Source organism: Bos indicus x Bos taurus, chromosome 16, assembly GCF_003369695.1.
Source record: "Bos indicus x Bos taurus breed Angus x Brahman F1 hybrid chromosome 16, Bos_hybrid_MaternalHap_v2.0, whole genome shotgun sequence".
In the NCBI taxonomy this organism is placed as follows: domain Eukaryota; kingdom Metazoa; phylum Chordata; class Mammalia; order Artiodactyla; family Bovidae; genus Bos; species Bos indicus x Bos taurus.
In genome coordinates this window covers 26,341,286-26,368,675 of record NC_040091.1, presented here as the reverse complement: position 1 = coordinate 26,368,675, position 27,390 = coordinate 26,341,286, and the positions used below count along the sequence as shown (strand labels likewise).

At 49.3% G+C, this 27,390-nt stretch overlaps 1 protein-coding gene across 2 annotated transcripts in view; it reads left to right on the top strand.

Annotated features, from left to right (window-relative positions):
- CAPN8 (calpain 8) overlaps positions 1-27,390 on the top strand; it is a 68,563-nt gene that overhangs the window by 23,602 nt on the left and 17,571 nt on the right. The window contains exons 3-11 of one of the 2 annotated variants that reach the window (XM_027564530.1): positions 11,868-11,986; positions 12,501-12,634; positions 13,682-13,850; positions 14,801-14,884; positions 16,497-16,582; positions 18,945-19,019; positions 19,740-19,900; positions 22,950-23,125; positions 27,310-27,321. In XM_027564530.1, the coding sequence (XP_027420331.1) occupies positions 11,868-11,986; positions 12,501-12,634; positions 13,682-13,850; positions 14,801-14,884; positions 16,497-16,582; positions 18,945-19,019; positions 19,740-19,900; positions 22,950-23,125; positions 27,310-27,321 (1,016 nt within the window). Of the gene's footprint in view, positions 1-11,867; positions 11,987-12,500; positions 12,648-13,681; positions 13,851-14,800; positions 14,885-16,496; positions 16,583-18,944; positions 19,020-19,739; positions 19,901-22,949; positions 23,126-27,309; positions 27,322-27,390 lie in introns of those variants that run through there. The other variant, XM_027564532.1, reaches the window with a different exon arrangement.

The window sequence follows — 27,390 nt, the reverse complement described above, 5'->3', positions numbered from 1 at the left end:
GTTAAGTGTCTTCTTTGAACAAACTGGCACTGTGTCTCCTCTCCCAGTGAGGAGGGCTTCAGGCAACAGAAGGAATATAAGCAAGGGTCCTTTATCTAGGAAAAGTGGGACATCGGGGAGGACTTGAAGGAAACTGGGGGGCTGCAGCCCAGATGGAGCAGGGGCACAGAGGCTGGGGGTGGAAAGCAGGGAGCTGCCGGACGGTGCAGGGCCGTGACGCTGGGGGAAGAATTCGGGGCTCTGGTCCTGGGCAGTGGGCCCATGGGGAAGCTTGTCACCCAGGGCAAGTTCCACCAGGTGTGCTACAGTAGTGGGGAGAGTGGAAACACCCTTCGACAGACGAGCCGCAAGACGAGAAACCCTCATTATATGAGGATGAGCTGTATCAGAAGAGGCCCACCTTCATCGGTAAATAGTCTCTAAAAAGGTTTGGTGTATGCCACTTTGAACAATGATACAAAAAAATTCTGAAAAAATGTTTTCTTAGATTTTTGCAGCTCTCATGCAATAACTGCAGCTTTGTGCTAGATCTTAGAATGAATCAACTGTTGGCTTCTTTTCCCGGTTTGTGTTTTTATTTGATCTACAAGGACGGTCCTTTCATCCTTTTTCTTTCATGGGCCTCACAAATCCAGGTACTTCCAAAAGGCCATGTTAGATCTCCGTGACTATAGTTTTCTTTTTTTCTTTTTTAATGTATACAGTTTAATGAGTTTCGAGACAGCATACACCTGTGAAACCATCACCACAATCAAAGTAATATCTCTCACCTCCAAATGTTTCCTCATGTTCCTTTGTTTCATTTTATTGACTTTTCTGGTAAGAACATTTCACATGAGATCTACCTTCTTAAACTCTTAAGTGCACAATAGACTATTGTTAACTGTAGGCACCATATCAGATATAGTATGTCCTGTAGCAGATCTCTAGAATTAATCTTAGACAACTGAAATTTTATACCAATTTAATATCTCTCCACTTCTCCCTTTCAATAGACCTTGGCAGCCACCAAATGGCAAAAATTCAGTCTTTTTAATAGCCGCAGAGTATTCCATTGTATGTATCGGCCCCATCATCTTATATCCACTCATCTATTGATAGATATTTAGATTGCTTCAATTGTTGATTTTTTTAAAGAAAAATATTATTTATTTATTTGGCTGCACTGGGTCTTAATTGTGGCACACAGAATCTTTAGTTAAGGCATGCAGCAGCTAGTTCCTTGGCCAGGGATCAAACCTAGGCCTCCTGCATTCAGAGCTTGGAGTCTTACCTGCAGACCACCCTGGAAGTCCCAGTTGTTGACTTTTGAGGGGTGTGTTTTTTCTGAATAAAAAAAAAAAAAAAAAAAAGACAAGGCCATGGGATGTGACACCTTCCACTTCTCCCTTGACTTTTGATGCAGAATCATGGAAACGTTCAAGGCTTCCCCACTTTCCCCAAGGTCCACCTCAATCCTTTGATGCTTTCACTGTTCCCTTGCAGCGCCCACTGTGCCTGGAACCCCGTCTTCTCTTCCTTAGCTGTCACCGCTGTCACTCTGCCAGGTTCTTTTTGGGTTTGGTTGAGGAACAGGCCTCCAAAGTCACTTTCATCAATTTTATGAAATCCTGCAAATGAGCCTCTTGCCCAGACATCTAGGGCATAACATTTCATATGGTGGGATAATTCCATTTGCTTTGGCTTCTGAGGGCTCCGCGGGGTGTGGGAATGCAGCAGGCTAATCATCTTGCTGGGCTAGACCTGACTCTGACACTGACTGACCTTGAGCTGCTCAGGGCCTCAGTGTTACAAATCTGGAAAGTGGGGACTAGATGCCTGCCTCACCCAGTGCAGAGCTGGAAAGGTTCAAAGGCAGGAAGATACCCTCCTGCTGTGGGGAACATTAACAAGGACGGGGGCACTTATGCAATTTCAGGGAAACTCTTGGTAGATGAAAGGCTGAGTCTGGAATGCCTTTTCCTCTCATTTCCATTTTGTAAGAACTCACAGAAACCATCGGATTAATCTACCTCAGGACGTGGCAGGGTTTATTGGGGACGGGATGTGCACAGTCCTTTAGCCCACAGTACACCCGCAGGTTCCAAGAAGGTGCAGGCACTTGACACGAGATTCACATTGGGAAGTGCTAACGTTGCATGGACCCGGGCAGAGAAGCCAGATGTAGGGCTCATGTCTGCCGTGTGAGTGTGACCTGTTCCCGGACGTGTTTCCTTTGACCCAGGAAAGAGACAGCCGCAGACAGAGCCTGAGAGCCCCCGGCTGCTATTCCAGGAGGCACAGAGGCTTCTGTTTGGCCTTAGAAAGGCCAGTGGAGTCGTCGCATCTGAGCAGAAATGTTGCTTATTGTGGGAGACTTCCTGAAAGTTCATCTCAGGCAGCCTCTCTGGAGTCTCTGGGTTTGGCACTTAGCACATGTCTGAGATCTAAAGCTGCTTTCATCTTCCTCAGGAGCCCTGCCTAGCGAAGTGGGGGACTACACTTAGTCCAGTTCAGCCTGAAACTTTGTCCAACCCAGTAGTTGAAAGAGCCTTCTTTGGTATAGCTTGTTCCCTTGGGGTAACTGTTTAGCCTTCCAGATCGCTCTCCTCTGCCCTCTCCTTCCCAAGATGGTGATGGAGGCCCAAGATGATGCCAGAGGCCCGGTCGGCTGGGGCCCCGTGTGCAGACTAGCTGTGTCTGCCAGGGTTGCTCAGCCTATTTCCTGCCTGCACTGGCCTCTGCCTTTTTTTTTGTTGAGGTCACAGGGGAGCTTGGGGGATTTTCTGAGAGTCAGCTCATGGCTCACCACATTCTTAATTCTGTGGAGGCTGCCCACTCCCTCTGTGGTGTAGAAGATTCCCCACAGTGGTTTTCTCCGAATCCCAACTGGGGAGGGTCCGAGAGACACTGTCCTCTGGGCTCATCTCACCCCATTCGGGCCCCTGCTCATTGCTCTGGAGTTTTAAAGCCCACCTCTTATTGCTCATCCCTCTCTGCCCTCCCTGAAACTGTATTGGTAAATGGGGTTGGGGTAGAGAAAAGCTGGCTTACCCTCAGGAGACCATTAATCAAGATACTCCAGAGACCCTCAAAAATATGTCTGCTGTTACATGTACATCCGTATGCATCTCTTATATTTTTTATGTCCTGATGTCCTCTCTACCTAACTAGAAGTTGCTATTTATGTTTAAACATCCCTCTTGCTACAAATAAGTTCTTTTTGCTCAAATGATCCTGTACGATAAATTGTGAGACATAAACCCATTTTACAGATTAGAGAACCACGGATCACAAGAATTAAAGAATTGCTACACGTTACTTGGCAGGCAAAGTGGGGCCTGAGAATTTAAACCCAGGCTTTCTGAGGGCAAAAGCCATGCTATTTTGACTCCTTTAAGCTTGCTGGCTCCCTGAAGGCAGGGGTCATGTCTTTTACATCTCTCTTGTCCCAGTGTCCTACACCAGCAATGCTTGCTAAGTCCTGGTGAGTGATGGTGACTGACATACAGGACATACTCCCTAAACTTGAGGGAAGGGAACCTCACAGAGATGTTTTCCAAGGAGGGCTGGAGGCAGGTATGAGGTGGGGGAGATATACTAAATGATTCAAAGAGGACTGGAATGTCAATGGAGGGTTCTGGTAGGATGCAGGGGGTGTGAATGTGGCTGATTCATTCATTCCCCTGGTCCTGTGCACCACCAGACCAGCCTGGGCAGGCACTGCTCCAGGGAGGGAGTGATGTGGCTTGGGGGAGCAGGGAGCAGTTGACAATAATGTCAGAGTAAACAGGACCCCTGAGGATGCCAAAAGACCCTTGCAGAGCTGGAGCCAGACTCTCCTGGGCTGGCAGGCATCTGTGATCCTGGGCCAACCCTAGAAAGGGGGTTGGAGGCTAGGATGGAGGCTGGCCACCGAGGCTGCAGAGAGGGGGTGAGGGGACCCAGAGGCACTGATGTCGTGCAAGTTCAGGAATGTCTAGCTTTGCCTTGGCCTGCAACAGTGAAGGTTGGCATCTGTATGATTTGCAGAAAAGAAGAATGGTAGAATGATATAGCTCAGGAGGTCTGCAAGAGGTCAAACAGTCACTCTTCCAAATCCAGGTAGAGGGGCCTAAGTCTAATCATGCTACACCTGGGATCCTGAGATGAGCAAAGGCTGGAAGCAGGCTAAGATGACACCCTACTCTGGCTTGGGTGCCAACCTTGAGGAGCAAGTCAGAGCTTTCCTTTGGGTGTTAACAATTTTCTTTAGTGAAGACAGGTGTGAAAGAAGGAAGGGGGAAGAAGAAAGTGGCTTCCAGAAGACTCTAGGAGTAATGGACTAAGGAAACATCGTTATCATTCTCATCAGTGACATTTTCATACTGAGCCATTGTTGAGAACTGGAGACATATGCAAAGCCATTTTGTCCAACCTTCTCCAACGCAGACTTCCCTCACCCCCCGATTTTGCTGTGGATATTCTGGCTCATGAGGTCTCAATGGGGGTGGGAGATGATCCTCCATCCCCTATCCCAGGGCATGTTGGCAGTGTCTGGAGACATTTTTGGTTGTCCTGCTGGGAGGCAGGTGGTCCTGGCACCTGGTGGGCAGAGCCCAGGGGTACTGTTGAACATCTACAGAGCACAGGATGGCTGGCAACACAGGGCCATCCAGCCAAGTGTCAGCAGTGCTCAGCTAGAGAAACCTGCTCTGGCTGGATATACTATGTTATGGGAGATTTTTTATTTTTAATATTTTTCCTTTAAAAATGTTAAAGTAAGTTGATTTGTAATGTTGTGTTAGTTTCAGTTGTACAACAAAGTGATTCTGTTTGAAGAATCATAAATAATATATATGTATCCTTTTTCAGATTCTTTTCCATTAGGTTGTTAGGTTCCATTATGATGTTGAATATAGTTCTCTGTGCTTCCATTATGTCCTTGTTGTTTATTTTATACATGATAGTGTATATCTGTTAATCCCAAACTTACAGGAGCTTTATTAACTAGGATGCTGTGCTGTGCTTAGTCGCTCAGTCATGTCCGACTCTTTGCAACCCGATGGACTGTAAGCCCATCAGGCTCCTCTGTTCAAGGGGATTCTCCAGGCAAGAATACTAGAGTGAGTTGCCATGCTCTCTTCCAGGGGATCTTCCCAACTCAGGGATTGAACCCAAGTCTCCTGGACTGCAGGTGGATTCTGTGCCATCTGAGCCATCAGGGAAGCCCAAGTATACTGGATTGGGTAACCTATCCCTTCTCCAGGGGATCTTCCTGACCCAGGAATTGAACTGGGGTCTCCTGCATTGCAGGCAGATTCTTTCCCAGCTGAGCTACCGGGGAAGCCCCTATTAACTAGGCTAGTAACTCTAAATTCTCAATCTGATTCTAGTCTTATGCAGCATGAATGTATGCTGTATTATTTCTCCTGGTTCAAGATCTCAACTGCTAAATGGGCTAAGTTATGAGACTTTCTTGCTCGTAATTAAGGTATGAGTTTTCAGATCAGGCCGGCCAGAATGATTTCATTCACTGAAGCATTGTATGCTGAGGTCTACGAAGACAGGAGCTCACTGCCTGCCTCCAGTCAGCTTTTGGTCTAGCCAGAGAGCTGGGAATTGTCAGCAAAGCGAGAATGGCCACAAGCATGTGCGTATGTGCTTCAGTTCATCCAAGAAGGCAGGAGTTGAATGCAGAGGGCAGGAAAAGGCCTGTCCACCCATGGGAGGGAGGGGAGGAGAGAGGCGTCAGCGATTGCTTGGTGCTGATGTGCAGAGTGAGAACAGCAGCCCGAGTGTGAACCCCTGCAGCCATCTTACAGCGAGGAGAGGACGCAGGAGGCCTCAGCTGTGAGTAAGGATGGGTTTTTAGGAAACAAGCACACAGAGGCGCGTCAGAGTCTCTGCATTACATTCAGATATGCGATCGTCACGTATTCTGTATCCTTCTCGCTTCTCTCAGCTTGCTGGGGAGCCCCAATTTCCACTGACCGTGAGTGGGAGGGACCCGGCAACCGGCCAATAAAAGGTATTTCTGCCTCAGCCTGTTTCGGGTTCTTGTCCCTTTTTGGTAAATGCTCCTCCTTCAGTCTCTCTATTCGGGTGATTTTTTTTTTTTTTTTTTTTTGCTTCTTCAGGGCTGGCCCCTCTCCAGCCTCCCCAGGACGGCGCCTGCACGGAAGGAAAGGCCAAATGTCCTCCAGGCTATTTGAGGAGGGTGGCTGGCCCCTGTGTCTCCCTGGTTTCATGGAGCTGGAAATGGTGTGCGGTGTGCGGTCTGTGCTGCTGGTGCTGTTGGGGTCTGGTGGACCTTCTTCCCTGGCTGACCCAGGCTTGCCTCAGTATGCTGGCACACCTCCATGGCCCTGAGCCAGGCGGTCACCCATGGCCTCTGTGGTGGGATTGACCTGCCTTCTCTTCCCTGCCCTTAGCCCTGATGGCAGAGGAAGACTTGAGGGTGCTCTTTTTTTTTTTTTTTTTAAGCATATTAGTATTTTTATTTATTTGGCTGCAGCAGCTATTAGTTGCGACATGCAAACTCTTAGTTGTGACATGTGGGATCTGGTTCCCTGACCAGCAGTCAAACCCTGGCCCCCTGCACTGGGCGCATGGAGTCTCAGCTGCTGGAGCGCCAGGAAGTCCCTAGAGGGCGCTCTTTACCACCTTCTCGCATCTCCCCGAGCACCGCCCCCCGCACCGCCACCCCCAACCCCGCCAACCCCGTGCTCTCTGTGGTGCCATTTTTATTCTGCTCCCCGTGTCCTCGGTGGGAAGCTGGGCATAAATCCTCTCTGCTCTGGCTTCCTCTTTAAAACTCTCTGTGGTTTTGCTATTGTTGCTGCTCCAGCCATTGGTCAACCTCCCGGTGGAAGAGGAATGATGACAGGGGTTCCAATGTCTGACCTTTTCTCTCTTTTTTTTCTCTTCCTCTCTCCTCCCGGTAGCCCAGAAGCATCTCCACTTCTTCCCTTGAGCTTGAAAAATTCGTTTAGATTATAGCCCCAGTTCATGATACCTAGGGCTTATCCTAACACTGGGTGTTTAGATCATCAAGCTTTGATGGTAACATGTAAATGGAAATTTTGAATTTGGAGTTTTTCGTTTGTTTGTTTTTAACAAAGCCTGACTCAGGATTATCATTTCCTCAGTGGCTTAAAACATGTTTTTCACAAAGCAGGGCAGCAGCTCCATCATAATGACTGGGATCTACCTGCTGTTTACTAGAGCCCTGAAGCCTGCTCATGCAATGAGTGGGAAGTTTGAGTGGAGTAGAAAATAAGTCAGCTTATTATTTTAATACATGTTAAACCTGAAGAAGGAGTGGGAAGAACAAAGCTTGGGTGGTTCCAGACTTCCCACGAGGACAGGGATGCAGGAGCCGTTTTCTAGCTCCCTGGTCGGTGACTCTCTAACCGGAACCTGCCCTCGTTGGAGAGTGGCTGGGGAGGAGGGCCTTGACCATCAAGATTCTTTCCCAGTTTTTTCTGTCATCTTTTTCACCACTAAACTGAGATTCAAAAGCCGCTTGGTTGCTTTTGGATATTAACATTGTGCTCAAAGATCAAGCTGTGAGTCCACGGAGGAGAAGTCGATGTATATGTGCAGGTGTCCAGGCAGATCCCCAAACACATCTCTGAAATGTTTTGAGCGACAGCATAAACGTCTATCCTCCCAAGAGGGTTCTCGGAAGAGGAACACGCTCATTTGGATCTGTGCCTTAGAGAAAGCATCTTGGTGATGATTGTGCATCGATATCTTACGGAGCCCCTGGCAGGCATCCCAGAGCCCCGGTACCCGCTGCATCTCCTCTCAGCCCTGTGCTGGCAGACCCGGGGAGAAGTCAGGAATGAGGCAAATTAAGAACAAATTAAACTCTCCTCCAGCTGGGCAGCCCCTTTGATGTCAGCAGCTGAGGGACACTTTGTGTCCTTGTGGTGAATTGTAATGTCTAAGGAGTACGTCTAAGGTGGGCCGTTGGAAGCAGCCTGTCTGGCAGCAAGAGCATTGGTATCAGAAGAGAACCAAGGCAGCAACTCGTTGTGAAGGGAGGTGTGCTCAGATCTCTTTGAGAGGCCACCAGCCTCAGGGAGGGTTGCGGACCAGTCACTGCCCACTCCCAGAGGCCTGTGCCTCTGCGGTGATCTTCCCTTGTCTCCCTCTGCCCTCTGGCTCTAGAGGCTGAGGCCCCTGATACTGGCAGAGCTGACTCTTGTCACGTTCAGGGCATGTCCTCGTTGGGCTCCACCTCTCCACACACCAGGGATGTTCAGATGCAAACATGTGAGGTGCTGCTGGGAACTTGCACAAGAACAAAAATATGAATCATTGACTCATTTGGTCATGTATGTGCGGGCTAAGTCACTTCAGTCGTGTCTGACTCTGCGACCCTCTGGACTCCTCTGTCCCTGGGATTCTCCAGGCAAGAATACTGGAGTGGGTTGCCATCTCCTTCTCCAGGGGTTCTTCCTCCACCCAAGGATTGAATCTGCGTCTCTTATGTCTCCTGCATTGGCAGCTGGGTTCTTTACCACTAGCACTACCTTCACATATTTACAAATTTTTAAAAACTCTTAAACATTTTTTGAAGTTATAGTTGATTTACAACTTTTGTGTATAGCAAAGTTATTTGGTTATACATATATAAATTCTTTCTCATATTCTTTTCTACTATGGTTTATTACAAGGTACTGAATATGGCTCCCTGTGCTATGGTAGGACCTTGTTGTTCATCTGTTTTATTTAGTAGTTTGTATCTGCTAATCCCAAAAGTCTAATTTATCCTTCCCCATCCCCCTTTGGTAGCCATTAGTTTGTTTACCATGTCTATGAGTCTGTTTCTGCTTTGTATATAAGCTCATGTGTATCATATTTTAGATTCCACGTATAAGTGAAATCATATGATACTTGTCTTTCTCTGCAAACATTTATTTTTATTCATTAAACATTGAGTCCCTGCTATGTGTTGGCTACCTGCTGGGGATGCCAAGATGAAGGGATCCATGTGCCTGTTCTGAGGAAGAGATGCAGAGGACTGGGCGGGAGATGGGGTGGGGACGACGGTGAGGAAGCCAGTCTTGTTCAAGTGGCCCAGAAAGGTGCTGGGGGCTCTGGGGATGGAGCACATGGAGCACCGAGGTGCGTCAGGAATTGGACAGGGAAGAGCTTGTGCACCGAGAAGTCCTGGATTGGCCAAAAAGTTAGTTCAGGTTTTTCCTTAACAGCGTACAGAAAAATCCGAGTGAACCCGATATAAACAAGCGGAGAAGGCAATGGCACCCCACTCCAGTACTCTTGTCTGGAAAATCCCATGGATGGAGGAGCCTGGTAGGCTGCAGTCCATGGGGTCACGAAGAGTCGAACACGACTGAGCGACTTCACTATCACTTTTCACTTTCATGCATTGGAGAAGGAAATAGCAACCCACTCCAGTGTTCTTGCCTGGAGAATCCCAGGGACGGGGGAGTCTGGTGGGCTGCCGTCTATGGGGTCGCACAGAGTTGGACACAACTGAAGCGACTTAGCAGCAGCAGCAGCAGATATAAACAAGGTCTTTGGGAAACACAAAGAAAAAGAGGTGACCTGCGCCTGGAGGATGAGAAGCATCAGGGAAAGCTTCATGGAGGAGGAGAAAGGGGATGGTGTTACAGCAAGGACTCTACAAGCCGGGGGGATGGATGAGTGAACACGCGCGCTGGGAAAGACCAGGGCATGGTGTTTATGCAGCTCTGAGTTCATCTGGAGACCAGACTCACGGTGGGAGGACAGTGGGAGGCAGGCAGCGGAAGTAGAAAGGAGGCATGTCGTGAAGGGTCTTGATGCTCCATTAGTTTTTATCTTGCTCTTGAGCAGTGGAGGAAGTCGAAGATTTCTGAGCAGAGGAATGAGATGGTCACATGTGTTAACAGGAAGAAGGCTGGAGTGAGAGAAGGGAATATGTTATTTTATCTACTCTTTGGAAGTTGTCTTTGAACGAGGTACTGGCCCCCTCGAGTCTTCTTTAATGAGAAGCTGCAGTCTCAGGCCTGCTGTACCAATTTTTATCTCCTCTGGCTACTGGATCTGGTCCCACCTGGAGGCCCTGCTGCTTTAGGGAAGAGGGCATTTGTCAGTGAGAGTGGGAGGCAGGGAGTAGGCTGCCTTCTGGGTCAGAAACGCTCTTCAAAAAGTAACTGTGTGAGAGAGGGAAAGAGAGAAAATACACGAGCCTGATTGGGTAAAGGTAGAGGGAAAGGAATTACTATGGGACCAAATCAGAAGCCTCTCTGTTGAGAGAGATGAGGGCAGGTAGACCAAAAGGCTTTCTGGGATGAGCTGGTGATGGAGCTGTTCTGAGCAGGTGACAGATGCTCGGAGGTGGGTTCCTGGCCCACTATTCACTTACTGCCTGCTCAGATAGCCTGCATCTGAGAGAACATCTTGGATTATGTATGCAACCTGGGCCACAGCATTGAAAGAAAACAGGGAGTTGGACAAAGTCCTCAGAGGAGCTCTGAAAGGTTGAAGGGACTTCCTCTGAAGATAACCTGAGGATGTTGAGATTTTGTTTCTGTGGACAAGGTGAAGGCTGTGACACGCAGGCTGGGTTTTGGAGCCATTTGAGTGGGATAGGAATGGACAAACTTGTCACCAAACCCTAGACTCCTAGAAGCAGGGCTCTGGAATGAAACGGGGAGGAGGCAGCTGTTGGACTGGGAGGATGGACTTACTCGTTCATGCAACAAGCAGCACACATGGGACATTGAGATCTCAGAGACTGGTGTAGAATAAGCAGGTAGATGGATGTGGCACAAGTGTACATCAATTCCAGGATGCTAGATCCACCCCAGGATGCTAAAGTCAGTAAGGGGTTTCTGGGGCCTGTGGTTCACCTTTGGAGTCAACACCATGGGGGATTAAGATGCCCTCCAGGGAGGCAGTGCTCAGGGGCTTGGGCATGGGGGTGTCCTGACTTGTACAGAAAGCATTTTTCTGTTTTCTTTTACATTTACTTGGATCTCCAAAGTGACCAGCGCTGAGCCCTATCATTTTTAACCTCTCTTAATTTTTATTTGCTGTGCGTAAAAGTATGATAATTTCATGCTAATTAATATCTCAGGAGTGTTATAAGCAATGAGAGATCAAGCCTGTCATGGTGAGATGTGAAACGTAAAAGGGCAGTCCTCCAACAGACACCAAGAGGCAACTCTGTTACCCAAGGCCAAGGAGCAAGGAACACACACACACACACACACACACACACACACACACACCCCTGCACTCACCACATCACTTCAGTGTTTCCCCCAACCAAACGTTTCCTCTTTTTAATATTTATTTATTTGGCTATGTCGGGTCTTGGTTGCAGCATGTGGGATCACGTAGGATTTTCATCGCATCACATGAGTTTTTCGTTGCAGCGCACGGACTCTCTACCTGTGGCACGTGAGCTCAGTAGCGGTGGCGTGTGAGCCTAGTTGCTCTGAGGCATTTGGGATCTTAGTTCCCTGACCAGGGATCAAACTCACATCCCCTGCATTGCAAAGCAGATTCTTAACCACTGGACCACCAGGGAAGTCCCCCAGATGTTTTCTTAACATTGCTGTTAAGGAATCAAAGAGGCTGGTTTTTGCTTCTTCTTTTCTGTTTTCTACTCCACTCTTGAGTGCTTAGGACATGTGGAATGGTCAGCGTGTGTGTGTGTGTGTGTGTGTGTGTGTGTGTGTGTCTGTGTGTTTGGGAGGTGGTGAGGGAGGAGCTAAGAACTTCCAAGAAGGCTGTGGGACCTTCACACACTAAGGAAGAGAGTCCGATTATCTGACCTAGAAGGGAGTCACATGACTCTGGACTGAACGGGCCAGTGAATCAAAGAAAGCAGCGAGCCTGCAGGCCTGGCCTGACCAGTGTGTGTCCCCCTCGACCCGGCGCAGGTGACTGCTGGCTGCTGGCGGCCATTGCCTCCCTCACCTTGAACCGAGAGCTGCTGTACCGCGTGGTTCCCAGGGACCAGAGCTTCCAGGAGAACTATGCAGGAATCTTTCGTTTTCAGGTATCCTGCCTAGCTCTTGGCCCCTGACCCTACTTTCCATAGTCTGGGGACCCATGCCAAGAATCGGAAATCCGGGTTTGGGGCCCAGTAGCCTAGGTTCTAACAATCCCTCCAGGGCATTCTGACGCGGTCTTGAGTTTGAGAACCATTGCTTTGCTGCGTTCCTCCAATCATCCACACGCCTATCCCCTCCCGTCTCCTCCAGGGCACGTGGCCCTGAGGAGAGCACTTGGAGGGAGGGTCAGGAGATGTGGGCTCGAGTCACACACTGCTGCCGCAGCGAGGTGCAGGTTCTCTTATTCACAAATTCGGCCTCTGGACTTCTTTTCCGCTTTCACTGGCATCTCCCATGGGCATGGTCAAATAAGACAGATCCTGCTCTTAAATGACAGATTCAGTTCATTAAAGGCTGGAGCATTAACCAGCTCCGAGGCTCCTTCCGAGGTCCCCTGAGGACGCGGACTCTGCCTGTCGGCTCATCCCTGTAAGCGGATGCTGTATTTCCCTCCCCCAGTTCTGGCAGTATGGAGAGTGGGTGGAGGTGGTCGTGGACGACAGGCTCCCCACCAAGAATGGAAAGCTGCTCTTCCTGCATTCCGAAGAAGGCAGTGAATTCTGGAGCGCACTGCTGGAGAAGGCCTATGCCAAGTAAGTGGTGCAGGTAGGAGCTGGGAGACCACGCAGAGCTGGGGGAGCTTGCCCCCTCCCCCCTGGCTCTGGGTACCCTGACCAAGTCTTTCCCAGCACCCAGACCCCACAAGTACAGTATCCTCAATAACTAAGAGAAACAGAAATTTGGGCTAGGAGTTCAAAGCTCAGCTCTGTCCCAAACGAATGTGTGAATTGGGATGTTGGCTTTGTCTTCTTAAAGCCTCCAGGTCAGTTCTTAGGTCAATGTGAGTTTTTTAAAGAGTGATGAAGAAGAAGAATAAAGCAAATATGCTTAGATATCAGACTCACCAAAGTCTCTACCCTTTGTTTGGGAGTCATTCTTCTTCACTGGCATTCAATGTTCAAAGTCTTCTTTGGGGTTCTTTTAATTCATTTTATTGATTGGTCCCCTTTTCCTGTAACCTCTGTTCCTTCCCAGCCCTATTCCCAAAGCAAGCCCCAAAGGAGTCCTCTCAGCCTTGAGGGAGGGTCCCCTTCATCCTTACCTATGCCCTCAACTCCCCCAAAACCCAAGATGTCAAGGTCAGCTCTGGATTACACTTTGCTTTTTACTTTTATGTATTATTTTTTGGCTGTGCTGGGTCTTCGTTGCTGCGCTCAAGCTTTCTCTAGTTGCAGCGAGTAAAGGCTGTCTATTTGCAATGCTTGGGCTTCTCATTAGGGTGGCTTCTCTTGCTGTGGAGCATGGGCTGTAGGCAGGCAGGCTTGTGTCCTGTAAACCCGTGTCCCCTGCATTGGCAGGCAGATTCTTAACCACTGGACCCCACCAGGGAAGTCCTGCACTTTGCTTTTTGAAAGAGCACTTGGCTTTGTGAGAGGTGTTCTGAGATCCATGCCTGGCAGAGTGCTGAGCTGGCCTTGTGAAACTGTGCCTAAACCCCTCCTTGGCCCACAGACGAAACTGACTAAGGCCCTCCTGTGCCCTCCAGGGCGCACCATGTCCTAGCGGCACTCCTGCCCCATCCCACGGGACCCCCTTGCTAATGGCTGTGGATGATACCCGTGTTCTTTCTCGTCCAACAGGCTCAACGGTTCTTACGAGGCTCTCACTGGAGGGTCCACGGTGGAGGGGTTTGAGGATTTCACAGGTGGCATCTCTGAGTTTTATAACCTGAAGAAGCCACCGGCCAGTCTGTTCCAAATCATCCAGAAGGCCCTCCGCTCGGGGTCTCTGCTGGCCTGCTCCATTGACGTGAGCTGGGATGGTTTCTCTTTGCTTCTCCTCCCTGCGTGTGGTAGGGAAGGGACCAGATCGGGGGCTCGAGGCTGGGAAGGCTTTGGGCCAGAGTCTGGGGCTTACGGGGTAAGTCCCATGATATATTGGTCCCTAGCAGGTGGGAGCTGGTGGCAAGACCTAATTAATGGATAGGGACCAGAGTTTGGTCTCATAAACTCAGAAATTTTAGGAGCCCTAAGTGTCAAGCCCCTTTAGTTATGCAGGAATTGCCCTAAGAATGTAGTCTTGACCCCTCAATCCTGGGCCCTACTTTTGCTATCCCCTTTTGGCTAAGTAATCTTGGGATTTTTGGAAATACAGTGATCAACAGTATATGATGGGGGCTTGGAGCTCACTGAAGAAAAGGGAAGAGGTTTTGAACGAGGGGTGATGCTCTGGACGCCACCAGCCCCTCCACCTGCTCTTTCTCTCCTTACCTGGTGGTCTCACACATATAAATGACCAGGCAGGAACAATCTCCCTTTCTGCTCTCTATAAAAACCCCAGCAGGATATGTGTGATTTTTGGTAGAGAAGTGATGTGGACCCTGGGGAGGGCATGGGACTATTGAGGAGGGACTCTGGGGACCCCCGCTGGTGAACTGGGACCGGTCCAGAGGGGTTGTCATGGTTAATCTTCTGCAGGCAGTCGTGGGATCCCTCTTGGGGAATAAATGACTTCCCAGCTTCCTATGTCATTTTAAAGGCTTGTCAGTCATTTCCCAGGACTGGCAGGCAGGCCTGATCAAAGAGGAGTAGATGGAGAGAGCTCTGTTGACCTGGGGTTAATTGCTCCGCCTGCATATATCCCCAGTCCTGCACTGGGACCCTCTGGCTGTGCAGCATATGCTTAGAAAGCCTTGTAGGACTGGTCCCAAGAAGGTCAAGGTCAGCCACTCTGAGTGGACTTCTTTATTCTCAATTCAGATCTCCAGTGCAGCCGAAACGGAAGCCATCACCAGCCAGAAGCTGGTTAAGGGTCACGCATACTCTGTCACAGGAGTTGAAGAGGTAAAATTGGGCCAGGATGGATGGGTAGGGTAATGCGTGACGGTGTTACCATAAATCCCTGGCATCCTAGAGAGAAAGAGAGGGGATCACCATCCAGTGCTTCCCTGCCCTGCTGGGGTGCAGCCTCTCTGGTTGCACAGAGCCCCTGACACTCTCCTCCTCATTACAAGGGCCCTTCTTCCTCTTACCCACTCAGAGATGGATTTCGTAACCTCTCTGAGCCACAGCTTTATGGGTTCTAACTAAATGCAGGCTCTCCTCTGAGATGTGGCCAGGAAGGGACAGAAGGTTTTGGAGGAAAGTTGTAGAAATTGTCAGTTAGATCCACACTCTTTCTAAGAGGTATGTTTGACAGGTAAAGCACTGGAAACCCATAGGATCCTCAAGGTGAAAAAGGCAGTAATACGTGCCCCAGCTTTCAAGGTGGGGTGTGATAGTGAGAGGAACGCAGATGTTCCTTACTCTCCAGCCCAAGGAAAAAGCATGGGTTAAGCTTTTCATTATTTTTATTTACTATAGTCTATTTCCAAAAAGGATGTGCAGTGGTTTGCAATGAAAAGCACAGACTCAATAAAACCATACAACAAAGGCAAAATACAGAAGACAGTCCGGGCTAAAGACAGTAGAGAAATTAATTTTGCTTTGGGTTTCCTGAGGGCTTAGGCAAAAAGGGAAATGCAATGGTGTCTTAGTTTTTGTTATTTATTAAAAAGGCCTTAATGTTCACTCTGTGTATTTGTGTTTCACAAATACGCTCCTTAATGAAGTCAATTCCAAACATGAATTCAGCATGAATGTGTAAACACTGGGCTGAGGGCATGATGGAGGATACAAAGGGAGGTCAGATCCTGAAGACTGAACAGTTCATCGTGTTTGTGTGTGTGTTTGTGTGTGTGAGCAAATACACAGATGGGGTTCCATAGAGAGCAGGGGAAGGTGGCTGAACGTATGGGCTTTCAGACAGGCTGCCTGGGTGCCTGTCCTCCACCTACTACTTACTAACTAGGTAATCTTGGATAATTCAACCCCTCTGTCTAGGTCTCAGAAGTGTTGTTTTTAAAATTTGTATTGGAATATATTTTATTTACAATGTTGTGTTAGTTTCAGGTGTACAGCAGAGTGAATCAGTTATCCATGTACATATATCCACCCTGTCTGAGTCTCAAAGTTTTGAGGGAGATTAAAATGAAGATGATGACAGCACCCAACTTATAGGATGGTTGTGAAGTTTAAATGAGGTGATAATGCATTTGAAAGGCCGAGCTTGGTGCCCAGGTCATAGCACCGGCTCATGAAATGCTAATTGCTCTGCTCTTAGTATTTGTTGGAGGGCATTTATTATCAATGGGTCTCATATATTAAGAACTGAGTCAGTCAACTATAAAATTTTAAGTCAAGTTAAAGCCGACAGATGCTTGTTTTTTTATGCTAGACTCACTATTTATTCAACCAGATTGTGAAAAACAGAGCTAAGCCCTGAAAAACTGTGTGAAAAGAAGAATGTTTAGGGGCCTTTGAGGAACTGAATGCAAGTCCCTCAGGTGCAGACAGGAACGCAGGGCGGCAGGGGTGGGTGTGGAGATTCAGATGCCTTTGTGTGTGGCCCTTGCAGGTGGATTTCCGGGGCTGTCCTGAGAGGCTGATCAGACTCCGGAACCCGTGGGGCGAAGTGGAGTGGAAGGGGGCCTGGAGCGACGAGTAGGTTCTCCCCTCCCTCCCTGCCCGTGCTCACCTCCCTCTGCAGGGAAGGCATCAGTCGAAACACGCGCAATGATTCTGAGACCCCCAGGGCAGTGCGCTCGCAGCGCTTCCTGTCCGCAAATCACAGCCTGTTTAGAAAAGAATGTTAGATGGTTCCAGGTGGGGAAAAGCCAAACAAAACCCACTCAGCAGTAGTCTTTAATTCCTCGCTCTGCTCTGGCATTTGCAAGTTTGGCAGCTCAGTGGAATTTTGCTTAGCGCCCGAGGGTTTGCTTGTTTGCTGTGTACCACGGCGGTCATCCAAAGGTGAGACCCATCACTCTCCATCCAATTCTTTCCACTTCGCAAAGTCTGGTTACTCTGACAAAGGCCAAACCCCTTGGCACGAGGAAGAAACGCGCTTAGAAAGAGGAACTGAATCTTAGAGGAGCCACTGGCCACCGCAGGCAGGAGGATGAACGGGAGGGGTGCCCGCCCCCTGAGAGCTCATTTCTGGCGGGTACTGATCTCTCCTGACAAAGCCATTAATGACTGGAGGGACCCAGGCCTCTCAGAGATGGTGCCTGAACCCAGACAGAGGCCTTCCGTGGTGTCCCGGGACAGCTGTGTTCTGGAACCAGTGCCACCGTGGTGTGGGAGGATGGAGAGAGCCTGGTCTGGTTTCTGCCCTAGTTAGCGCTGCTGGCACGGGGGAGGCAGGAGGCAGGTTGGCACCACTGGGGGAGGATGGAGCACTCACCAGTGTCATGGATGAAGAGCTGCCAGAAATGGGAATGGTCATAAAAACAACCCCCCAAAAAACACATCCTTAAGCCTCACGTGCACCCCATGTGCTATCTGTACTACATGACGCCACCAGGGCTTTGGAAGGGAACTTTATTACTTTTATGAACTAATCACACACCATTACTGCTCATAACTGCAGTCCTTCCCTTCAGGTTTGTGTCACGAAGAAACACACGTCCCCAGGGCCACAGATGGCCTCCTGTATTAAAGACTTGTCATTCTACTGCCTGTGATGGAGCAAAACCCAAAACTTTACCCAAACCCAACACCAACTGCCCCAAAAGCGTGTCATGGCTGAATGAAATCGAAATCCCGAGTTTTGGCCTTTTTAAGCAGCAGCTGTTTCCCAAGCTGTTTACAGGGCGTATGGAACTTTATCTCCTTTCCCTGATGCTGCTCAGTCTGTAACAGGCTGGGACAGGTCCAGGGGTTCAAGGTGATGACTGGCAGGCCCCACCATCTGGAGACGCAGCCTGGGGTGTTTCTGTATGGATGTTGTGGGGGAGGGTGCTGCAGCTCTGTGAGACTCCTAGCCTCAGCCCAATATCTTTAAATTAAAATAAATTTTTTTTCCAATTAGTTTTAAGAGACCAACTGGGATATTTAGGTCAGATCTCAAATTCTCCAACTTGTCTCCTAATCTTTGTTTATGACAAGCACATTCTGAGCTTTGGTTCTGATTCAGTGACTGTTTCCATGAATTACAGAGGCCCTAAGAGCTTCCCTGCCTGATCCTTAGGGGACCTGAGAGCCCCCCTGGAGGAAGAGGCTGGGCTTAGTCCTGGTGTTCATGCAGCCAAGAGGAGGTCTTCACGTTTTGCTGAAAACATTCAGAGAAGGGATTTTTTTTTTAAAGATGGATCTCGATGCTGCTTAGTTATTTAGACACTGCATACATATTTCAGGGAAACCTCACTTCTTAAAGGTCAGGTAGCTGGAGATGGCATTTGAACAAAGTACGTGGGTATTGCCATGGAAAGGCTGCCAGCAGGGGGCCTTGCAGGGTGCCATTACTCCAGGGAAACTGTCACAAAACTGGGTGTGATTAGCATTCCGCAGGCTCAGGAAGGGGGCTACGTTGATGTGTCCGAGATGTTTAGCCCCTCTCACGGTATCTTCACCTCAGACAGATAAGCCAGAAGGATGTCTCCCCAACTGAGAAGAGGAGGAGGTGGTCTTTCTCTGCTGGCCATTCTCACAGCTCTTCCCCTGGACTTGCCCAGGCCTGTGATCCAGGGCCTGGGGGGCTGAATCAGACATGAATGTAGAACTTGGCTGGAGAGTGAAATTAGAGCAAAGCCATGGCCCAGGGTTCCTCCTGCTGCATGTCTGGGATCACTCTGCTACTGCCTGTGGAGTCCCGTCCCTTCCCCAACCGCATCCCCTATCATCTCATACCCCTCGCCCACCCTCAGTCATTTCGGTATTCCCCATGTCTGGGGTTGGTGGTGGGGCAGGAGGTGGGGAGGGTGGGAAGCTGAGAGCTGCAGTAAACAGCTTGCTCTGCAGCAAGCTCTTCAAGAACTATCACCTCTGCTTCCTTAAAACAACATCTTTATTCTTTCTTTCCCAGTGCACCGGAGTGGAATTACATAGACCCCAGGCAGAAAGAACAGCTGGGCAAGAAAGCCGAGGATGGAGAGTTTTGGTGAGAGGGTCTGCAGGAGTGCTGTCCTCCTGGCTGTGGGTTCCTTCCTGGATTGCGCATGGGCAGTTCTCTCTAGGTGTTCCAGGAATTCAATGTGGTTTCCTGCCAGGGGTCTTCTTTCTTCTTCCCCTTTTACTCCAGTAAAAGGTAGAAACCAAGATATCTGGGCCTCAAGATTAGCTATCAGCCTGACTTTCTCAGTTTCTGTATCTTTTCAAAGTCCAAAGTTTAGATTAGCATCAAAATACAATAACTTCCTTCACTCCCTAAGGAAGATAATAAGGACACGGTTAGACTGTGTGGCTTAGGGACCATCTCTAGGCTGGACACCAGAGTTAACCAGTCACCTCAAGGTGGTAACTTGGTTCATTTTACCTCCGAGGATCTCTGCAGTTTAGGGTTCAGTCTCTTTGCTGGTTGGTTGGATATAAGAGGGGAGCTTTTTAAGAGCAGAGATGCAAGCAATAGTGAGGAAGTTGCCAATACTGTACAGTTTTTTCACTGGTGTTAAAATACCATTGTTTGGTAAATTATAAGTCATTTAAAAAGAAATACTGAGACATTTGGCCAATGATCACTGCGTATTTGTACTGTGGGGTGTAGGAAAGATTTAGCTGGCCCACAGCCTCTGCTCTGTCCTGTGCCCACTGGGCCACACTTTCCACCACCTTTCCAGCCCAGCTCTCTTGACCAAGAGCTCACTGATCCCTTTGCCCCCAGGATGTCTTTTTCGGATTTCTTGAGGCAGTTCTCTCGGCTGGAGATCTGCAACCTGTCCCTGGACTCATTGAGCAGCGAGGAGGCGCACAAGTGGAGCCTGGTGCTGTTCAATGGGCGCTGGACTCGGGGCTCCACGGCTGGAGGCTGCCAGAACTACCCAGGTGAGATGGGGGGCGGGGAGGATGATGCTGGGTCCATCTCGTCTTCTGTCTTGTCCTCCCTGGGCTGGGCATCCTTATCCGTTAATCTTGGGACAATGCCTTTGCGCTCTGTCCTCCGGCTCCTGACACCACTTGGTGGCCCAGACTCTTTCTGGGGCTTGGAGGCCAAGGCAGCAGGGGTGGGTGGTGACTCTGCACCCCTTACCTGCAGCTCGATCTCAGGTAATGTCATTCTTCAGCATATCTGCGTGTTCAGACTTTCTGTTCCACCCACCTGCCCCTTGCCCCAAAAGGCTATTCTTCTTTGTACTAACCATGCACTTGGCATCCTGCACCAAGGTCTGTTGTTCTTCTCTGGGGCTTCCTCCGTCTCCACCCGGCCCAGCTGGCTGGCACCTGGCCCACTGCGCCCTGGGACAGGTGCAGCGTCGCTGTGTCGGTAGACCGCATCCGAGTGGCTGTTCTGCTTTGTTTGCACCTAAGTTGGAGGTGGCGGGGGCCTGACAGCCTGATCAGGGGTGGTCACACGCAGGGCGTGGGAATGGCCACTGTCCGCTCCCCCTGGGAGTCATCGGAGCACCCTCCCTGGTGGGGATAGTCTGGTGCAAACCACTGCTGCTGTGCTAACCTGGGCCCTTGTCCTATTAAAGGTGGGAAGCCTTCCCTTTGGCGGGAGATCACTAATGTCTACACATACAGGCTCCTCCTAGGTCGAATCACCTGAGGCAGCAGCAGAGGAAGAAACTCCGAAAAACAGCCCCACATCTCTCAGGAGAAATGAAAGAAAGCAAAACCCACCCTCTCCACTTCCCACCTCCCCAGGCTCCATGCTTCCTCTCCTAGTTTGATGTCGACATTGTTCATGGACTTAGATGTGTAAGCGTTGGGCCTCGTCCTCAGGACAGAGCTCAGTGCAGGCCTGTGCTCAGGGTGTGAGAGCAGCATTAGAACAAAGTCCCACGTGGGTGGAATCCTGGGGCTTGACTGGGTCTCTGGTTCTTTGTCCCCCTCCAACCTCAGCTCCCATTTCTGATGGCTGAGATGAACACTGAGCAGAGAGGGAGGAGGGAGTTCCTTTCCTGCCACAGTTGCTCAGATGCTCAGTCTAACGGCTCTGGGACCCTGGGAGGGTCATTTCCCCGTTCTAAGCTTCAATTTCCCAATCGTCAAAGTGGAGGGATAATACCAGCTTTTGGAAGTGCTTTGTAAACGGTGTAGTGTTATACAAATGGGATGTATTATTTTTATGACCCATTCTCTTCTTCGAGCTCCGTTAAGGAGTAAACAAAAATATGTAGGGATTGCAGTAATGTTGCATTTGGGAGAAATTAAAATATGCTCACCATTAGCAAGCTCTTAGAAAATGTGTTGGAAATTTGCATGGATCATTTTGGGAGCTTGGCACTGTAGGGGGTGCCTAAGGTATCTGTATGCATGAAATCGCGACCCCATCTGTGCCGCCAGCTAGCTGTCGAGAAGAGATGAATGGTTCCTGCCCTTTGGTAATGATGTAAGTACAGAAGATTACAGAACTGTCTCTGGCTCCTCTGGAGTTGGCAGATATTTGGCTTTAAAATCTACACACTTGTGTCCTTAAAAAAAAAATTGAAAGTGGAGGTTCTGGGAAGGTGGGATTGTAATTTTATTGTTAAGAAAATATAATAACCAGTGGCTGTTGGTCATTTGTGAAAGCCTTGTTATCTCATCAAGTTGGACCCTTATTTAGAGGATCCCTTCTTTTCCTACCACTTCCCCCCACCCCCTGCCCCGCCTGCCCCCAGGCACATCATTATTGACTTTATCGAGGCCCTGGCATGGAGATGGCCCATCAAGCCCGTCTTCCTCAATTATGTTTTGCTACTTGAGTCTGTCATAGAATTGCTGTCTGCCCCTGGGTGACTCATTTGCCGTCTCTGTGCCTTAGCTTGTACAGTTGCTATTTGGAGAGATTTATTTTTAAGATTTTTTTTTTTTATATTTGAAATGAAGCAGTCTTTTTAAAATATCCACAGGTGGCGTGGCAGACATGCTTCTTAATTGCCAATTAGGCTTCCCAGGTGGTGCTAGTGGTAAAGAGCCCGCCTGCCAATGCAGGAGACATAAGACACTTAGGTTCAATCTCTGGGTCAGGAAGATCCCCCGGAGGAGAGCATGGCAACCCTCTTCAGTATTCTTGCCTGGAGAATCCCATGGACAGAGGGGCTTGGTGGGCTATGGTCCATAGGGCCACAAAGAGTTGGAGACTACTGAAGTGACTTGAAGTGCTAGTCACTCAGTCGTGTCCAACTCTTCTCGACCCCATGAACTATAGCCCATCGGGCTCCTCCATCCATGGGATTTCCCCGGCAAGAACATTGGAGTGGGTTGCCATTTCCTTCTCCACTGTACTCTTGAGGGAGTGTGTCTCATCACTGGCTGCAGTGCCGAGTCATCCAGAGGGGCCCCGGGGCCTCTGGACAGAGGATCTGTAATCAGGGCTGTTTCAGGCTGTGATCTGAAGCAGGGGCCCATCAGAGGGGGCTTCCTGGGGGCAAGAGTGGTCATCTTTACAGCCTGTCAGGAGGGGCCCCCTTGGTTCCTAGTCTTCACTGGACTTTTGTTCTCACCTGAGCCAGAGACCTGCTTGTTCCCCAGACACCTCCTTCCTCCAGGAGTTGGGTTCATCTTCACAGGCCAGGAGCTGGGAACAAGGAGATGTTAACCATTTCCCCAGGAAGACTTGGCCTTCCCCAGAGGGACCTTGTGTAGCCCTGGGACATCGGGACCTTGAATATCCCAGTCAAGCACCCAGGGCCCCTGGTTGATGAAATGGACAAGTGCAAAGTTTGCACATGCTGGGGGTGTGTGTGTGCTGGTATGTGGGGAGGGGAGGGAGATAGGAGGAAATGCTGACGACCTTGGAAAGCAGTCTTGCTGAGGCCAGCTTACCTGGCACAGTTTGGCCAGAGTTATGCTTTCTGGGGATGATCACGTTCCTCCCTTTCATTCTGTTCTTCCTGATCTCCTCACCTGCCTTGTGGGGAACCACCGTCTCCTGGGTGACTTCCAGCCACTTACTGGACCAATCCCCAGTTCAAAATCCATTTGGACGAGGTGGACGATCACCAGGAGGAGGGCGTCAGTGAACCCTGCTGCACGGTACTGCTGGGGCTGATGCAGAAGAATCGCCGGCGACAGAAGAGGATGGGACAGGGCATGCTCAGCATCGGCTATGCTGTCTACAAGGTACTCTGCAGCTGGGGTCAGCCATCATGGCACACCTAATGTCTTTGGTCGGAATATTTTGGCCAGCAGTTGAAGTGCATCTTTCTTTTTGTTTGGCTGTTCCTAATCAAGCGTTTTCCTTGCTCCCCTAAAATGCTTCTCTCAATGGCCTTACTGAGGCCTCAATTTCACAATTAGATATTCATTCCTTTGGCTTAAATCTCTATTACTAACATCGAGATGTGTAATTCATTAAACTTTTCCCTATCATTGCCTATTCAGTGTAAACACACTTATTAGACTTTTTCCAGGTATAGGCTTCTCAGGGTACAGGAGCCAAGAAGGTGACACAGGAGTTTGAGGACATCACAGAGTAGGGAAAGGGAAGATTGTTATGGGAACCAAAGACAAACACCCTCCTCTCGGGGTAACCCCAAGACACTTGCTGGGACACACCAGGCTGGGGTAAAAGGAGCCACAGGTCATTTTCAGTTCTGGTATCTCTGGACTGAAGGTCATAGCTGGCTCTTGGCCCAGGCTGCAGTGCCTGGCTTAATACCCCAGTTTGCCCTGGTAACCACCTCAGTATAGATTTCACAGCCTCACAGATACGTTCGAGCAAGACCTCTGGGTCTTGATAAGCCTAGCCAGGATCAAATTGGAATCCACTTTTTAATACAGGCAAAGACTTTCTATAACGAATTCTGGAGGGATTCATGGTGGTTGTTTTTATAGAATTTTGTTAAAAATGAATTTCTTGGGGAAAATACAATTCTAATCAGAAGGACCAAGAGCTGGCTGGAGGCCCAACACCTCAGTATAAATTACTGCATGAAAAAGAAGTATTATAATAAGAAACCAGTAAGGAAAACTGTGACTATTAAGCTCATACAACTTCCAGCCCCTTTCTTTCTCTTATTTAGGAATTTAGGGCTTTAGAGTTTAGGGTGTGTGTATTTTGTGTTGGAGAAATGGGGAATTGAAAAATAATTGCTGTTTGATGGCTGGAGAAAAGAATTTCAAATAAATAAGCTCCAATTCTATTCCAGCTTAGCCCTTCCACCTCCACCTAGAATGTAAGTAGCACCCAACCAGATTCTTTTTTTATAGAAAGTGAAAGTGTTAGTCACTCGGTCACGTCCGACTCTTTGTGATCCCATGGACTGTAGCCTGCCAGGCTCCTCTGTCCATGGAATTCTTCAGGCAAGAATACTGGAGAGGGTTGCCATTCCCTTCTCCAGGGGATCTTCCTGACCCAGGGGTTGAACCCAGGTTCCCCACATTGCAGGCAGATTCTTTATCAAAACTGAGGAAGCACTTACCCCGTGCATATCAATTCAACCCATCTTTAGTGTGTATCCACCAGGTGCCTTGCTGAAGGCTGAGATGCAGAGGAATAGCACAAGGTTATTGCCCTCAAGGTGCTCATAATCTCAAGGGGAAAACCACACACACACCACTAACTGCAGGGTGGTCAGATCTGCTATGATGAGGACCTACACTGTGGGCTGAGGTCTCCTCACAGAGGGATAGCTTCGTGGAGAAGACTTTGATCAGGGCATCAAAAAATGAGCTGGATTTCAAAGATGAATGAGGGAGAACTTTCCAGCCACAGGGGACAGCATGTGCTTCTTGACAGCAGGAGAGAAAGCGACAGTTTTAGAGAGCGAGCAGTAGGCAGGTATGGCCGAAGGGTGGGCTGCAATGGGGACTGTGGCCACCAGCTGTCATCCACAGGCTCTACCAACTATAACAGGATCAGAAAAGCTTTCTTTCTTTGGAATGTGAGCTAACACACGGAAATAGCTTTGTGGGCATGGCATTTGCTCTCATAAATAATATATACAGCATGTCAGTTTTTCAGACATCAGTTTATAGCTGCTTTTAAAATAACCCCATGTATGTGATCCGTGGACCTGCTTATAGCCAGAGCCTTCTAATCTAGAGCATGACACCTGTGAACACAAAGTTTAGGGTTAGGATGAGGGCATGTGCAGCGCTGTAGGGATGTCTGAGGGTGGAGGCAGTGTCTGAGGGTGGAGGCAGTGTCTGGGCTTGTTCAAAGGACCTGGTGTTGGACAAAGGGAATGCAGGGGTTGTAGGGGGTACTGTTCTCTGACCCTTGGAACTGCCTCCTCTGGCTTTGAAAGTATTAGCTGCTGAGTCGTGTCCGACTCTTTGCAACCCCCATGGACTGTAGCCCACTAGGCACCTCTGTCCGTGAGATTCTCAAGGCAAGAAGACTGGAGTGGGTTGCCATTTCCTTCTCCAGGCGATCTTCCTGATGTAGGAATTGAACCCTCATCTCTTATGTCTCCTGCATTGGCAGGTGGGTTCTTTACTGCTAGCGCCACTTGGGAAGCAACCCCTCCTGTCCTCCCCTTTCTGGCTTTAACTGTCTGTAAACTGGAGTCTGGCTTGAGGTTGGAAACTTGACACTGATTGAGAAGCAGCCAGAAAGCCCTGAAGGCTAAAGAGCCCTGCTTGTCTGGCCTCCATTCTCTCCCCTGTTATCTTCCTGTGGTGACAACAGGCTCCTGCCAGGCAGGCCTGTCATTTGCATTCAGGATCCTACGTTTCAAAGGTGACTGTCCCTTTTCATCCATCACTGGGCGAGGCTGGCCTTGTCTCCTGCCTGGATGCTGCCTGGCTAGCTGGATGGCTCAGATCCTGTCCAGGGACTCTTGGCTGTGGATTCAGAGCATATTGCCCCAGGCGGTGGGCGGGTTAAATGGAAAGACCTCTGAGGTGGTTAAGGGAGTCTCTGCTGAGGGGGTGGTGAAAGCAGTTAGACAGGTACTACGAGGCAGTCCCCTGAGGACCTCTGCTGTCCCGGACAGCCAAGGCCTCTGCATGCGACTCAGCTTTAGACGCAAAGTCAGAGGAGTGACAGTGGCCCCAGACTTTGCCACCTCTGCTGCTGATTATAAACGGGGGCTCCAGAGTGAGGATGCCAGCTGATCCAAATGTCCTTTTTTTCCTTCAGTGTTGGCAGTTGCCCACAGACCTAAGCCACAAACAATGCCCTTCCTGCTCTTCTGGTCTAAACAGCCTGTGTGGCAGGGGCAAAGTTGGGGGTTGAACCTTCTTCTCTATCTGGGCACATGGGGCCTCCCACTCTGCATCCGAGATTTCCTGTGGGCATTACAGTTTCCAGTTGCAAATAATAGACCCAACTAGACTAGGGGCTTCCCTGGTGGCTCAGCTGGTAAAGAAACCTCCTGCAATGCAGGAGACCTGGGTTTGAGCCCTGGGTTGGTAAGATCCCTTGGAGGAGGGATAGGCTACCCACTCCAGTATGCTTGGGCTACCCTGGTGGCTCAGATGGTAAAGAATCCACCCGCAATTCAGGAGCCCTGGGTTCAATCTCTGTGTTGGGAAGATCCCCTGGAGGAGGGCATGGCAACGCACTCCAGTACTCTTGCCTGGAGAATCCCTATGGACAGAGGAGTCTGGTGGGCTACAGTCTATGGGGTTGCAAAGAGTTGGTCACAGCTGAGTGATTAAGCACGCACACAGACTAGCGAAAAGGAATCTACCAGTTCATGTAAGCAAACCCAGAGAATGACAGGAATGCTTGGGACAAGGGACTTGCCTGCTCTCAGGACCCTTTCTCTCCACATCTGCCCTCTGGTGTCAATGCCATCCTCCCGGTCTAGCTTTCTGCACAATCTCCCTAATGTTGTCCACATAAAAGAAGAGCCTTCTTCCCTTAGTTCCAATTTGAAAATCATAGAGAAGTCTCTGATGGACTTGACTTGGGTCACGAGCCTCTTCCTGGACCAATCCCTGTTGTTAATGTGATTAAATTATGTCTTGACTTGAGTGACACCCTCTTCTGGACAAGCCCTTGATCTGGAGGCCCGGTCTGTAGGCCTGTAAGATGTTAGTTCTCATGTAAACCCCAAGGCTATTACTCTTAAAACATTTGGGATCCTGGTAGATTATACAACAAGAAAATTAAGTAGAACTCCTTTTTTTTCCTTTCTTTCAGATTTCTAGGGCTCAGTAGTCTACAGATGGTCTTGCTATTCACCAATGACTTTCCAGGTTCAGAAATGCTGATGAGTCTCTCACTTTAGCACAGGCTTCCTCCCAGTGGCCCAGGACTGCACAGTCTGCGCTAGATGTGGGGAGGGACAAAAAGGCACAAGGGGAGGGGTGAGGAACCCTTGGGTGACCTGCTCTTTTCTCCTTCCCTGTAGATACCCAAAGAGGTATGTTCACGCTGATGGAGATGTCCCCTCTTTGGTAAGGAACAGCTGGGCAGCCTCTACGGATAGGCA